Here is a 14,361-nt window from a genome sequence, read left to right as displayed (position 1 = left end):
TGAACAAGGAAGAAGTATAAGTTATATCTGGGAAGATGTTCTTTGAGAATGGAGGAATTTAGCTGGACTTTGGAGGACAAGTAAGATTTTGACAGGGAGAACAGGGAAAAGTGCATCCTAAAGACACATCTCAAGAGTGTGTAAAAGCATCGTGGCAGTAAAATACAGGCTGAGTTTGTAAAATGGTGAATACTCCAAATGTGAGGGTTCCATAGGGGAAAAGTAAAAGTTAATGCTAGGAGAGATACTGGAAAGTGCATCCACTGTTAAGTTTCAGTGTAGGTTCTATTCTCTAAGTGGTGGGGAGACTATCGAGTGTTTCTGTACAGAGAGATGCTACTATAGCAGTACTTTGGAAGTAGTAGAGGGAGATATCGAAGGCCGGATAGGATGACAGGATGCTGGGGGAAAAGTGTAGGTGTGTGATGTTCAACCAGGTGGTGTTTGGTGGGCAGGTAAGAAGAGAAGGATGGGAGAGAGATTATGAAAGAGAATCGATGCATAGCATGTGAAGCCCAGGGAGGAGCCAATAAAAACCTCCCAGACCCACATTTCGGGGGTCGAGGAGGGGACGATAGACCATTAAGGGAGCAGAAGGAAACAGGAAGTCCTGATCAGGGAGAAAAGGTTATGGCTCTGGACATGCTGACCTGGTCTGGGAGGAAAAGCCCCGAGTCCCAGCGTGCTGTATTGTACCAGTTTTTCCACCTGGTGCTTTGGAGGAGGGAGAATCTGAGCCATCTGAAATCACTGAAATCCACAGCCTAATCACTAGGGCAAAAATACAACTTTTCTAAGAAAAACATGAACTTCTCTACTTATCATATATGGACATGCCAAATGTATATGTAGATTTTATTTCTGTGCATTCCATAAAGTGCATGGGAATCTTCCACTGTGTACATTTCATAATGCCAGTTTGCTCCTAACTTGAGGAACTGGACCGGAAGCAGATGTTTTGTACCCTCTTTAGCTTATTTATACTCAGAAACTCTCCTTGTCTGATGGCTGTGATCTGGGTGGGTTTTATTTATAGTATCTTGAACTCAGAGTCACGCAGTGATGACTGACCAAACGACGACTGACCAAACGACGACGCCACCTACCTTCGTAAGATGGCCAGGCTTTCCTCCTCCTCCCCTGTGGAGCCACTTCTCACCTGCTGGTTCTCGGTCATTTCGCTCTGAGGAGACAGGAAAAGGCGGTGTGTTAAGTGTTTAATGACAAGAAGCAACAGGCTGATGTTTGGCTTTTTAAGGCACAAGAGGCCATTCTTATTTCACTGTGGGGAAACAGCTGTGAGCTCCTGCATGGTGTTTTTATTTGTTGATGGTGCTGGGCAGATGGTGCCAGGAGCAGGGTGGGGCGGGGGTGCAGATGGCCTCCGGGTGGGGCACTTTGGGCCCCAGTAGCTGGGGAGGGGACTCATCACAGAGAACCAGGACCTGGGGAACAGAGGCCAGAAGGACTGCCTGGGCTTTACCAGGGAGTTCCGGGTAGACTGTGTTGAACTTGCAGAAAAGAGGGTTCTGAGGACGATGGCAGGGGCCAGAGCCCACCCACCTTGGCTCGCCTGTAGTTCCCCCTCCGCAGTGCGTTGCCTTCAGGGCTGGATGAGTTCTCAGAACCTCTCCGGATGCCTGGATTGGAAAGAAGTGGAAAGGACGCATATAACCTAACATTTTATTGCCTAGAGACGTGGAAAGAACATACAGGAGCAGCCAGGCCTCCTGCCTGCCCCCCCCCCCCCCCCACTTTCTTTTAACTTTCAGAGGACAAAAAGTAAGAAGCTCAGAGAAGGGTTAGAAAAGCACAATAAAAATGAGGAAGAGGGAAATGAGAGCTACAAGACAAGGTGGTTGGGTTTTTCCTTTGGAAAAGACTGAGAACTATCTTAAGAAACAATGCCTGTTGCTTCGCCTTTCCTTAGAGGGAAAGGGACACAAGTTTACATTTTAAGAGGAAGCATTTCAGAGTGTGACAAAGGAAAGGACTTCAGTATGAAGATGCCCTGAAGTCTCTGACCAAGAAGATCTTCAAATAGGCCAAGAAATAGTGCCATTCTAGATCCAGCTTGTTGGAAGGCAGGGGTCTGGCTCCCAAGGTGTCTCAGAAACCTTCGGCTGGCATTTGTGGAAGCCCTGAAGAGAGTGGCAGTAGATGTTCCCAAGTCTACTAAACTCTTGGTTTCCTGTGAGAAAATCAGCGAGTATGGGAAAGAATGTATATTTTGAAACATGGAGGTGACAGGACAGAGTATTGACGAAATAGCTAGGTATCCAGCTTGGCCTTAGGGAAGGACCCATTTGGGAATGAGGTCAGGAAGAGGTAAAATAAAGGACTTTAGGCTGGACCGTGAGGGCCCCTGAATGCTAGCCTGAGGCATCTTAACATGGTTAGGGCCATGAAGAGCCCAGAAAGGCTTTGGGACCGAGGCCTCGGCTGTGTTTGAGGGAAATCATACTAGAGGACAGAGGGGCTGAAGCTGGGGCCACAATTAGGGAAAAGTTCTTCACCAGTTAGTAAATAGTTTGAGTTTGGTGGGTGATACAGACTTTTCCACTCCTCAATTCTGCTGTGTTAGCACGAAAGCAGTCACAGACAAAATGTGAATAAACAAGTGTGGTGGTGTTCCAATACAACCTGATTAACACAACAACAAAAGGTGATGGTTCTGGCTGCACAGGTGGTTCAGGGATAGAGTGCTTGCCTGCCATACGGGAGACCCAGGTTCGAGTCCCAGACCATGGACCCCAAACAAACAAACAAACAAAAGGTGATGACCCAGATTCGGCTGCAGGCCACAGGCTGCTGACCCTGGAACTATGGCACAGTGATGGGAATGGAAATGAGACAGGCTGTGTGGGTGTTTGTGTGTGCCTTTCCCTCAGATATGCCAAGCTCCCAAAGACCCAAAGGAGCACCTCACAATGTTACCAAATGAATGAATGAATGAATGAATGAAGCATGACTGTAGCATACCTGGAGAGGGACAGGGAGATTTTGTAAATGCTTCTGGTCTTGGGGCCACAGGCTGTACTGGCCGAGTCTGCTTGGCTGCCAGCTTTTTCAGGCTCACCTGTCTCCGATGGAACATCTCTTCCATGCTCTCTTGCTTCTGAAAGACCTTTTGCACGTGTTCCTGAAATGATATGATATACCAGATGGTAACACATCTTATAAGTATTGATGTTAGTGGTTTAAAAATATTTAACAATCATGCCTGGAATTTGTCTCAGAAAATACAACTTCAATTTAAAATTTTCATATGAAAATAGACATAATAGAATGACGTCTATTAATGGACATTATTAAGTGTCTATTAATAATGAAGCAAGACTGGGTCTAGTTCTGATTGCTGTGGATGGTGAGGGGTCTGGAACCTTCTTTAAGACAGGAGAGATATTAGGTCCAGAGAAAAGACAATTTTAAGACAGGTGGGAGAGACATGACTGCCACCTTCAAATATAGAAGGAATAAATTTCTTCTGGTTTTCCCCAGAGGGTAAAATTAGGATTAACAGTCAGAAGTTGGAAGGAGTCAGGTTTTGATTCAATATCCAGAAGAGCTCTGGAGTAACAAGACTGCTTCCTAAAGAACACGCTCCATCACAGCAAAGTGTGCAAGCAGAAGGGGAATCACTTTCCAAGGGTGCATGGAAATAATTTCTGTACTCAAAGGGAAGTAGAGCTAGATGACCTCCCAAATCCACATTTCTCACAAATGCCCAGTTACTTACTGAGAATTCATTCAATGCATTTTTTGGACACGGGAAAAAATAATTTGCCACCACTCAGGACAACTGTATAATGAATGATAGCCAAAATCAGCATTACCATTAGGTCTTGGTTGAGGATGGATTCATAGTCCTTATAAATTTTATTCAGTTCCTGGATTTTATTTTCTGCACCAGTTTCCAAAAACTTCTCAATTTCCTGCAGGGCTGCCTCAGCGCCATCCTGGGACTGGCATTTGTCCACAGGCTGTGAAGCCAGCAGGTAAATCCCCTCGTCGCACCATCTCATAGACTAGATACAAAGCATTGCAGAGAAAAGCCAGACTGTTAAAAGTTTATCTTGGTCATCTTTTCTAGGTGTACTCTGATTAAAGTACCCCATTTCATTGCCGAATAGATGATCTGTTGACTATTAGCTACTTTGTTTTTCCTCTTACTTTTCATTTTTAAATAAATTCAGACTTACAGGACAGTTGCAAAAATAACACAAAACCCACACTGATGTTTATATTTTGGGAAATATCTAAAGCACTGCATCATGATTGTCTTGCCACTAAATCCAGAGGACTCCACTGGAGGGCATACAGCATGCTAAAAAGCGAAGCCTATTGTTCAGGACTGGACTGGGATCACATTTACATGGAGCATATAAGGTTAAAGTGCAATTTAATAACTAGGATGATAAGTTTCTGGTTCTTTTAGAGAACTCCGTTTTTGGAATGAAATTCTAGGAAACAAAAAAATATATTCAGATGTGACCATCTAGACAAGCAAGAACTAGGATAATATATGAGGTCGCTTTTCAAATATGTGTAAGTGAATCGGATGCCACCCAATGACAAAGGACGAGTTGGTTACGTGGCATCAAGAGTCTGTCTTTGGCCAATAGGAACTGAGCGGATCCAGTTTCGCGCCGCACCTACCGTCTCCAAGAGGCCGTGCAGCTCCAGGGACTTGTTGAGCAGGTTTCTCCTTTTCCCGATTTCAGCCACGAACTGGTCGCAGAGGTGCTGGAGCTCGTTGCACTTGGGGTGAATCGAGTCCACAGCATAGTGCTTGTTCTCAATCAGCTGCGTGCCCTCCAGGGACAGGGCTCGGGCCTTGTCCACGGACACCTGCGGGAGAAAGTCATCCCCAGAAAATCAATTCGGCTTTATTCTCGTTATATGCCAAAGGGGATGCTATTTGCGGCGAGCGATTAAGCAAGCTCACGGTAAGGGGATATCTGTCGCAGAGGTATCGGGATGCGTATGCATCATCTTCCCTCGTTTACTGCTATGGGTTCGCTGAAATGCCACCTAATCTCTGGAGCTCTTCTGGGGGCAGATGCTTTTGTGTGTGACGATGGGGCAAAAGCCAAGTGGCCACTCGTTCTGAGTAACCTGGGACAGACGGAGTCTCCGTCTGGTTTTTGGCAAACCAGTGGGTCACAAGAGCTTTGCAGCAATGGGGCTGCGGCAGGGCCGCCTGCCTGGAGGGGCTGGGGCGGCTCCGACGGGGGTGGGTGGGGGGCACGGCAGCCACGCCCCCACCCGGGACCACCCCCCAAGCCCACAGCCGCCTCAGGCGCTTCGGGCATCCTGACGGCTGCTGCTCGGACCGGCTGGGGGCCCGACGCTCGCCCTCCTCCAGGGCTCAGCGGTTCGCGTGGAACTCTTTCCCTCAGATCCGTCTGGCTCCGATCACGTCAAAGCGGAACCCCGGGGGCGCCGGATCACGTCAAAGCGGAACCCCGGGGGCGCCGGATCACGTCAAAGCGGAACCCCGGGGGCGCCGGATCACGTCAAAGCGGAACCCCGGGGGCGCCGGATCACGTCAAAGCGGAACCCCGGGGGCACCGGATCACGTCAAAGCGGAACCCCGGGGGCGCCGGATCACGTCAAAGCGGAACCCCGGGGGCGCCGCACGGGCCGTCCTTACCTGGGACTTCTCCTCAAAGCCAGCGAGGTCCTTCAGGAGGTGCTGCACGTGCGCCAGGCTGTTGCCCACGTCCGTGAGGGCCGCGATCTTCTGGACCCCGGCGTCCAGGGCCGCCTTCACCTGAGGCAGAGTGGGGGTGGTGGGGGTGGCGTGAGACCCGCGCCCACCTCGCGCCCCAGCAGACGGCACCCCCAACTTGTGACAGCAACGACACCGGACTCACGACCGACACCAGGAGGGCAGGTTGCAGTGAGGGGCCCAGATGAAGAAAAATCATGATATAAAGGAAAACTGTGCAAAATAAGAATCAACATAGTCACCAAATCAGTGGAAATGTGGGTTTACTTGCTTGAGGTAACTAACGGAAGCCATGCTGGAACCAAGTCCTCAGGGTGGAGCAGGTTCTCCTGCTGACTTTACTAGCTAGGCCACTTAATTTCTCTATGCCTCGGTTTCCTCAACCAACACAAGGGATTGCTACCTACTTGTTACGGTTGAACTCCGTCCCGGCAGGTTCAAGTCCTAAGCCCAGTCCCGTGAATGTGACCTTACTTGGAAATAGGGTCTATGACGATGTGATAGGGTGAGGCCACACTGCTGTGTGGGGAAGGGGCATCCCTATAGGGAGAGTGAAATGGGACATGGGGGCACACAGACACAGCGGAGGACGCCAGGTGACACTGGAGACTGGAGTGCTGTTGCTACAAGCCAAGGCATGCCAAGGATTGTCGGCAAACTACCAGAAACCAGGAAGAGGCGAGGAAGGATTCGCCCCTGCAGTCTCAGGGGACACCTTGACCTGGGGCTTCCAGCCTCCACAACTGTGAAACAATAAATTTCCTACTTTGTGGCTTTTTTGTTACAGCAGCCCCAGGAAACTAATACACTGCCTTATCAAAAAAACAGAAATACCGTGGGGGGAAGATGAAATGATAGATGTAAATGTCCTCTGAATGAAAAGACAGCAATGCTATAAATGTGAGGTTGCGCTGAATTACTCTAATTCCTACTGGTGTTTCAGCCTTGGGTTGTGCTATTTCCAGGGCTCATTTTGTTCCAGCTTGGTATTAACTTCTAATACCTAATATTTCTGGCATGGGCAGGAAAACAAAGGTTTTCCATATGTGAATTCTTTTTATATATACAACAGCTTATCCCTTTAAATACAAAAGCTCTCTAATTTATCATTAGAAATCTTTTTAAGAATGGGCACGTACACACCTGCAAAAAGAGAAGGTGCTTCTCCCGGGCAGCAATTCTGTGGGGAGCAGACATCTCTATGATGCCTTCGTCATTGCTCAGACTGCCGGAGACTGGAGCGCTAGGGGTGGGGGGTGGGGGGCAGAGTCTCTGACTCATCTTTTTACCTCCCATTTACAAGTGGCCCAGGGCCTAGGGCGGGGCTGGTTCCACTGTATCTTCATCCATGCCAAGTCAAATTATATTTAATTTACTACAAGTATTCAAAGAAGCCTTCGGGAGAACCCCACTTGGGAATCTACCTGTCCCTCTCTATCCCATCACTCTGTTGTATTTTCCTCATATTATGTGCTAGGAGAGCCAGGATAATAAACTCACACAGAGGGGGATTTGGCAAAGACGTGTTGTCAGAATGCAATGATTAATGCGACCACAGAGGACAGAGGAAAGAACGAAGTGAAAATTCTAGGCCCACATTCCTTTTGGATTAAACTTGAGGTGTTCTCATTGGAACTTAACTAAAGATGGTGGGAGAATCGACTTGGAGAATTTTCTTGCGTGATTTCTCAGTCATATTCAGACACCTGACCATGATGTTTAACTTCTTTTGCCCTAGAAACAGTCTGAGTCATTGGGATGGACTCAGATTCTATTCTCCGGTCTAAGCCCCATGAAATCTGGGGTCCTTTCATCTGGACCCAGGCCAGTGGCTCGGAGTATCTGACAGGGACAGCTTCATGTCTGTGCTCTCAAGGCTTCAAGATTTTGTATACATCATTCTAAAGACTGCCGCAGCCTCCTTCTCTTGCCTCCAGGGTCCAAACACTTCATGTACCTTTCCACTGTTGTGGCTTAAAGGCCAGGGCTTAGCATAAGATTACTTTGCACATGGATTCACTTCACTGCTCTCTGAGGGGACCAGAATTTCAAGATGGTAATAAAAGTCTACAATTAAATCAAGAGTTTGTTCTCTCCTCAGGCCGTGATATTTACATGGTTTGTTTTGCTCAGGATAGCTGTGATGAATAAGCATTGCAGAAAAACACCATAAGCAAAATCATATGAAAAGTTTGTCAGTTGGCTCTTAATCTTCCCCCCAAATGTGACACTTGTTTCCATCTTTCTAGAGGCCAATTCAATTCTACTTCTCAGTGAGATTAAGATCTTCCAATTTATCCAACTAAAAATATCCCTAATAATTCCTTCATTTTGATAAAAGTAAATCTCTATATGTCTTAATTTCTTATGAATGTAGGATATCACAGTTTACCATCTTTATTTTCAGATGCTTATCTAAACATTATCAATAAAATGAATTTTTCTGTAGTATGCAATATTATGAAAAACTCAAGTAAAATATGCTATTCTCCCTAATTATTAGTTCTGATAGAAGTTATCTAATCTTGCTTATCAAAATCATTAATCAAGATGCTCTGAGCACAGATGTGGCCTCAATCTCTCTAAGCCCAAATCACTGCCCTCCTCCCCCCTAACTGGGACATGACATTCAGGGGTGAAAGTCTACCCGGCAACATGGGAGAGGACTTCCAGGGATGAATACAGACCTGGCACCATGGGATCAACAATTCCATCCTGACCAAAAGAGGGGTAAGAAGTGTAATTAATAAAGTATCAGTGGCAGAGAGAATACAAATAGAGTCAAGATGCTACTCTGGAGGTTGCTCTTGCGCAAGCTTCTGGTACACCTTGCTACCTATCACAACCTGCCAACCCCCAACCAGGACCATTCCAGCCAATCCTAAAGAACACCTAGGGCAATATATAAGATTCCACCAGGGTTCCAGGCACTAGAGTAACTTTCCAGAAACCTACAACCCCCAGATGGGTCCGTGGTCCAGATAAGTCCTGAAACCTAGCCCAACCTCTCCAGAACATCAGTTAGTTCCATCTCCCTACCCCATGTTAGTAACAGACCCTTCCAATATCAAAAATTTAGAATTGCCATAGCCCAAAGAACCCCAAAGAGAGGTATGGAAAGATCAAAAGTGATGGTGGAATTATACACAGAAGATAGGACTTAAATGAATATGAATGCTGAATCATTAAATTGATATCTCTTGTAGTCTCCAGTATTTTGGAGTAGCTAGAAGTAAAAACCTAAAATTGTGAAATTTTAACCCATGTCAAAGTCTGAAATATGTTCTACAACTAACTGTGGTGCTGTGCTTGGAAATTTATAGATTTTTTGTATATATGTTATTGTTCACAAAAAAGAAGGAAAAAAAGTTGATTGTGATAATAAAAAAAATATTTAAGCCTTCTAGCCTCCTATATTCTGGAGCAGCTAGAAGTAAAAATGTGAGAGGACAGTATGGTAGTCCATGACAAACTCTGGGATCTGTCCTGTAACCACTTTTTGAAGAGTGCTTTGAAAACCATCGCTTTTTTATTTCTTAGCTTTGTGTATATGTTATACTATACAATAAAAAAAAAAGTTTATAATTTTTTTTGAGAGGTATGCTTCAAATTAGTAAAAGAATCTGGGTAATATTTGTTTAGTGAGAAAAGTAAAGTAAGCTACCTTAAAATATAATCTTTTTTTTTCCTGGAGTGATGCTGATGCAAATGTTCTAAAAAATGATCATGGTGATAAATATTCAACTATGTGATGATACTGTGAGCCACCGATTGTATACCATGTATGGATTGTATGTTCAGAATGTTTGTGTTTGTATGTGGTTTTATCAATAAAAATATATATATATTTTTTTACATGGGCAGGCACCGGGAATTGAACCCGGGTCCTCCAGCATGGCAGGCGAGCATTCTTGCCTGCTGAGCCACCGCGGCCTGCCCAATAAAAATATTTTTAAAAAAAAGATGCTCTGAGCAAAAAGTTCAAATCTGTATTATATCATCATTCATTGATCTCCATTGAGACATTCCATATAGTTTATGGCTAATAGATAAGTGCTTTTGGGAATCAAGAAAACAACGTGTAAAAACAAAAAATGTTAAAATGGCAAGGCTGATTATTACTTGTGATTATTTACCAAATAATATAATATAATAGAGGACCAATCAAGTGATATAAAGTTTCATATTATCACTATTTTTTTCTGACTTCATTCTACTATATTTTCTCCAAATGCTTGTACAATGACATTTTCTTGTTGGGGCAAGAAACTTTCTTGGAGTCCCCAATTTTCTGAGCCTGGACTTGAAGATTCTTCAGGACTGAGTTTCACAGGCAGTGAGTTGACACTGTCCCCTAAATGTCCTTTGTGCTTTTTTTTCCCACACTGTTTTTGTTACAGGAAATGCTCTCCCTCTCTGCTTCCTGATTCCCCAAACTCTCAAGGTTTAGTGTAAGTTCACCTTTGACACTCTTTTCTTCTTTAAGCTTTCATGGCTCCCTACTGCCTACAGAAAAAGCGATATACCCTAAATTTTGACTCATTAATTTGTGCATTCAGGCCTGTTAACATTCTGACCTCAACTCATCATCCTCGGCTTGGTTTCTGTTCTGCTCTCTGTGTGCTCTTTGAACGAGCCAGACACCCAGAACTCCTTGTTCCCTGAACAAGCTCCGTGCTCTCAGAGCTTAACGTATGGGCTCATGCTGTAGGTTCCTATTGCCTGGAATGTCCTCTGATGGATAAAATACCATTTATCCATCAAAGCACATTTCAGAAAGTTACCTCATGAGACTTCCACTTTTAGGAAGATGGAATAGACATATTTTTAAATACTACTGCTAAGTAAAACTGAATTCCTTTGTCATTGAATGTAAAACAAACCTAAGTAAACTCTAAAAGGTGGAGAGAAGGAGGCACATCAGCTGGGGACCTCAGGACCAGGGAAATGACATGATGGTGAGTTCCCTAGTTTTTGTTGTCTTATTTTTCTCATATATTCCAGATTCGCAACTAAAGAAGCTAGAAATCTAGAAATGCTAGTAGGCACAGACAAAAATGCCCCAATCAAACCCTGCCCTTTCTGGACAAAGGACTAGGAATGGGGCAACCTAGCAAGACAGAAAACATGTTGGCAGTGACTCCTCTGGTCTAGCCTAACACTACAGAAAAAATTGTGGCCCCACCTCTACCCACAGCAGCAAAGGCCAAGTAAAGAGCTGTGCCTGTTTGGAAGTATTATGTACCCCAGAAGAGTCATGTTTTAATCTGATCCAATCTTGTGGGAGCAGGTGTTTCTTTTAATCCTTACTCAATACTGCAGGTTGGAAACTTTTGATTAGATTATCTCCACTGAGATGTGACATGTCCAATTGTAGGTGTGACCTCTGATTATATGAAGATGTGACTCTGTCCATTCATGGTGGGTGTGCTGGTTTGAAATGATATATGTACCCTAGAAAAGTAATGTTTTAACCCTAAACCCATTTTGTAAAGGCAGCCATTTGTTCTAACCCTTATTCTGTATTGTATGTTTGAAACTATAATTTAGAGCATCTCCCTGGAGATGTGATTTAATCAAGAGTGGTTGTTAAACTGGATTAGGTTGAGGCATGTCTCCACCCATTTGGGTGTATCTTGATTAGCTTCTGGAATCCTATAAAAGAGGAAACATTTTGGAGAATGAGGAGATTCAGAGAGAACTGAGTAGAATGACATAGCCACGAGAAGCAGAGTCTACCAGCCAGTGACCTTTGGAGATGAAGAAGGAAAATGCCTCCCAGGAGCTTCATGAAACAGGAAGCCAGGAGAGAATGCTAGCAGATGATGCATGTTCACCATGTGCCCTTCCAGATGAGAGAGAAACCCTGACTGCATTGACCATGTGCTTTTCTAGATGAGAGGGAAACTGACTGTGTTCGCTTTGTGCCCTTCCACTTGAGAGAAAAGCCCTGAACTTCACTGGCCTTCTTGAACCAAAGTATCTTTCCCTAGATGCCTTAGATTGGACATTTCTATAGACTTGCTTTAATTGGGACAATTTCTTGGCCTTAGAACTGTAAAGTAGCAATTTATTAAATTCCCCTTTAAAAGCCATTCTGTTTCTGGTATACTGCATTCTGGCAGCTAGCAAACTAGAACACTGGGTCTTGAGGAGGAAACATTTTGAAGAGAATCACAAATGACAGCGCTGATGGAAACTTCAGAGTATTGCTGACACAGATGCTGACACTTGGAAAGCAGAGATATAGATATCTGGAGATGCTTGGAGCCCAGCAGACGTTGCCATGAGATGTTAAGCAAGCCAGAAACTGGAGAGAGCCAAGGGGAGCCAAGAGATGAAAGCCAGCCCCAGAGAAGAAAAGTGAGGAACCCCACAGGAAGGGAGGCTGAAAGTAACGGAGCTCAGGAGCAAGTGAAGAGCCATGAGCCTTCCCAGCTCACAGAGGTGTTCCAGACACATCGGCCTTTCTTAAATTAGGGTATCTTTTACTGGATACCTTAGTTTGGACATTTTCATAGGCTTAGAACTATAAACTTACAACTTATCAAATGCCCTTTTTAAAAGTCATTCCATTTTGGAATATCACATTCCAGCAGCTTGCAAACTAATACAGGAGCCTAGACTTCCACACTCATGAGGCTATCATCAGAGGTCCCTACTCCTCAAATGGATGTTACAGGAGGCCAAGGGAGGAGTCAAGACTTTCATCCCCACCAGCACTACGTCACCACCCAGTAGTGTCAGCAGAGATACTGTGAGGAGGTCCCTACTCCTCAAATGGATGTTACAGGAGGCCAAGGGAGGAGTCAAGACTTTCATCCCCACCAGAACTACGTCACCACCCAGTAGTGTCTGCAGAGATACTGTGGGGAATCTGGATTTCCAACCTTGCCTGGCAAGTTTGACACACCCATCTGCCTCTGCTGGATGGTATCAGAGAAGGACCAGTAGAAAGTCAGGACTATAAACACTGCCCTGCGGTCGCAAGGCCACCACCACTGCAGAGCCACTGGAGACTACATGGGGAGCCAGAACTAACTGCCCCCCCCACCCCGCTTCCACTGCCCAGCAGTAATGAGGAGCCTCTCACCATGAGGGTCAGTGGAGGCCAAGGAGGAACCTGGACTTCTACCACATAGAGGCCCCCATAACCCATTACCTGGCTGAAGTAATGTGAGAGAAAGTCAATTAAGGCAGAAAGTTTAAATAAGAATCATCATATAAAGTGAAATGCCAAAGTCATAATTAAAAAATCACTTATATCAAGAACTAGAAAGATCTCAAACAGAGTGAAAGAAGACAATCAATAGATGCCAAAAATGAGATGACAGAGGTGATAAAATTATCTGACAAAGATTTTTAAACAGCCATGCTAAAAATGCTTCAATGAGCAATTATGAAAATACTTGAATCAAATAAAAAAAGAGAAAGCCTCCACCAAAAAAACAGAAGGAAACAGAAGATATAAAGAAGAAAAAAGGAAATTTTAGGACTGACAAATAAAATAACTGAAATGAAAAGCCTAGTGGAATGGCTGTACAATAGAATGGAGGGGATAGAGAAAAGAATCAGTTAACTTGAAGATAGAACAATAGAAATTATTCGGTCTAAACAACAGAGAAAAAATAGATTGAAAAAAATAAGGAGAGGATCAGGATCTGTGGTACTATAACAAAAGATCTACTATCTGTTTCATCAGAGTGCTGGAAGTAGAAGAGATGGTGGGACTGAAAAAGGGTTGAAGAAATAATGGCTGAAAATTTCCTAAATTGGGGACAAGACATAAACTTACAGATCTCAGAAGCTGAATAAACCTCAAAGAGGATAATCTCAAAGAAACCAATGCAAGAAACATCATAATTAAAGTTCTAAAAACTAGTGACAAAGGAAAAAGCTTGAAAGATGCCAGAGAAATGGAATGCCTTGCCTATAGGGGCAAACAATTCAAACTACAGAAGATTTCTCACCAGAAACTGTGGAAGCCAGAAGTAAATGGCATAATGTTTTCCAAGTGCTGAAAGAAAAGAATGGTCAGCCTTGAATCCTACACCCAGCAAAAATATTCTTCAGGACAGAGAGAAAATCAAGATATTATGAGATGAAAAAATAGGAATACTACCTACTTGCTATGGGTTGAATTGGATCCCCCAAAAAGATATGTTCAAGTACTAACTCCTGGTCCCATGAATGTGACCTTATTTGGAAATAAGGTCTCTGAAGATGTGATTAGTTAAGATGAGGTCACACTGCATTAGGGGGGTCCTTAATCCAGTATGACTGGCGTCCTTATAAGAAGATGAAAATTTAGACACAGAGACACATAGACATGCGAGGGGTACCCCATATGATATTGGAGGCAGCGGGTGAAGTGCTGGAGCTGAAAGCCAAGAAACACCAAAGATTGTCGACAAACCCCCAGAAGCTAGAAGAGGCAAGGAAGGATTCTTCCCTACAGGGTTCAGAGGGAGCACAGTGTTGGCAGTTCTAGCCCGTGCAATAAGATAAGAAAAGGAATAAATGGCATAATGATAAAAAAGGAAGATATAAAACTGTTCTACTTGAAGATTCCCAAGGAATCTAAATAACATCCAAACCTCTTAGAACTATTTAAAATGAGGTCAGCA

At 44.3% G+C, this 14,361-nt stretch overlaps 1 protein-coding gene across 19 annotated transcripts in view; it reads right to left on the bottom strand.

Moving 5' to 3' along the window:
- Nucleotides 1-14,361, bottom strand: part of MCF2L (MCF.2 cell line derived transforming sequence like) — a 331,118-nt gene that overhangs the window by 21,599 nt on the left and 295,158 nt on the right. For all 19 annotated transcript variants that reach the window (XM_077158711.1, XM_077158710.1, XM_077158723.1 and 16 more), the window contains 6 exons: nt 5,657-5,776; nt 4,660-4,851; nt 3,837-4,028; nt 2,983-3,142; nt 1,564-1,640; nt 1,107-1,183 (listed from right to left, as the gene is read on the bottom strand). In XM_077158711.1, the coding sequence (XP_077014826.1) occupies nt 1,107-1,183; nt 1,564-1,640; nt 2,983-3,142; nt 3,837-4,028; nt 4,660-4,851; nt 5,657-5,776 (818 nt within the window). The remainder of the gene's footprint in view (nt 1-1,106; nt 1,184-1,563; nt 1,641-2,982; nt 3,143-3,836; nt 4,029-4,659; nt 4,852-5,656; nt 5,777-14,361) is intronic.

The sequence above is a fragment of the Tamandua tetradactyla genome, chromosome 4, assembly GCF_023851605.1.
Source record: "Tamandua tetradactyla isolate mTamTet1 chromosome 4, mTamTet1.pri, whole genome shotgun sequence".
Lineage (NCBI taxonomy): Eukaryota > Metazoa > Chordata > Mammalia > Pilosa > Myrmecophagidae > Tamandua > Tamandua tetradactyla.
The sequence above is the reverse complement of the archived record's forward strand: the minus strand, read 5'-3'. Positions and strand labels throughout refer to the sequence as shown.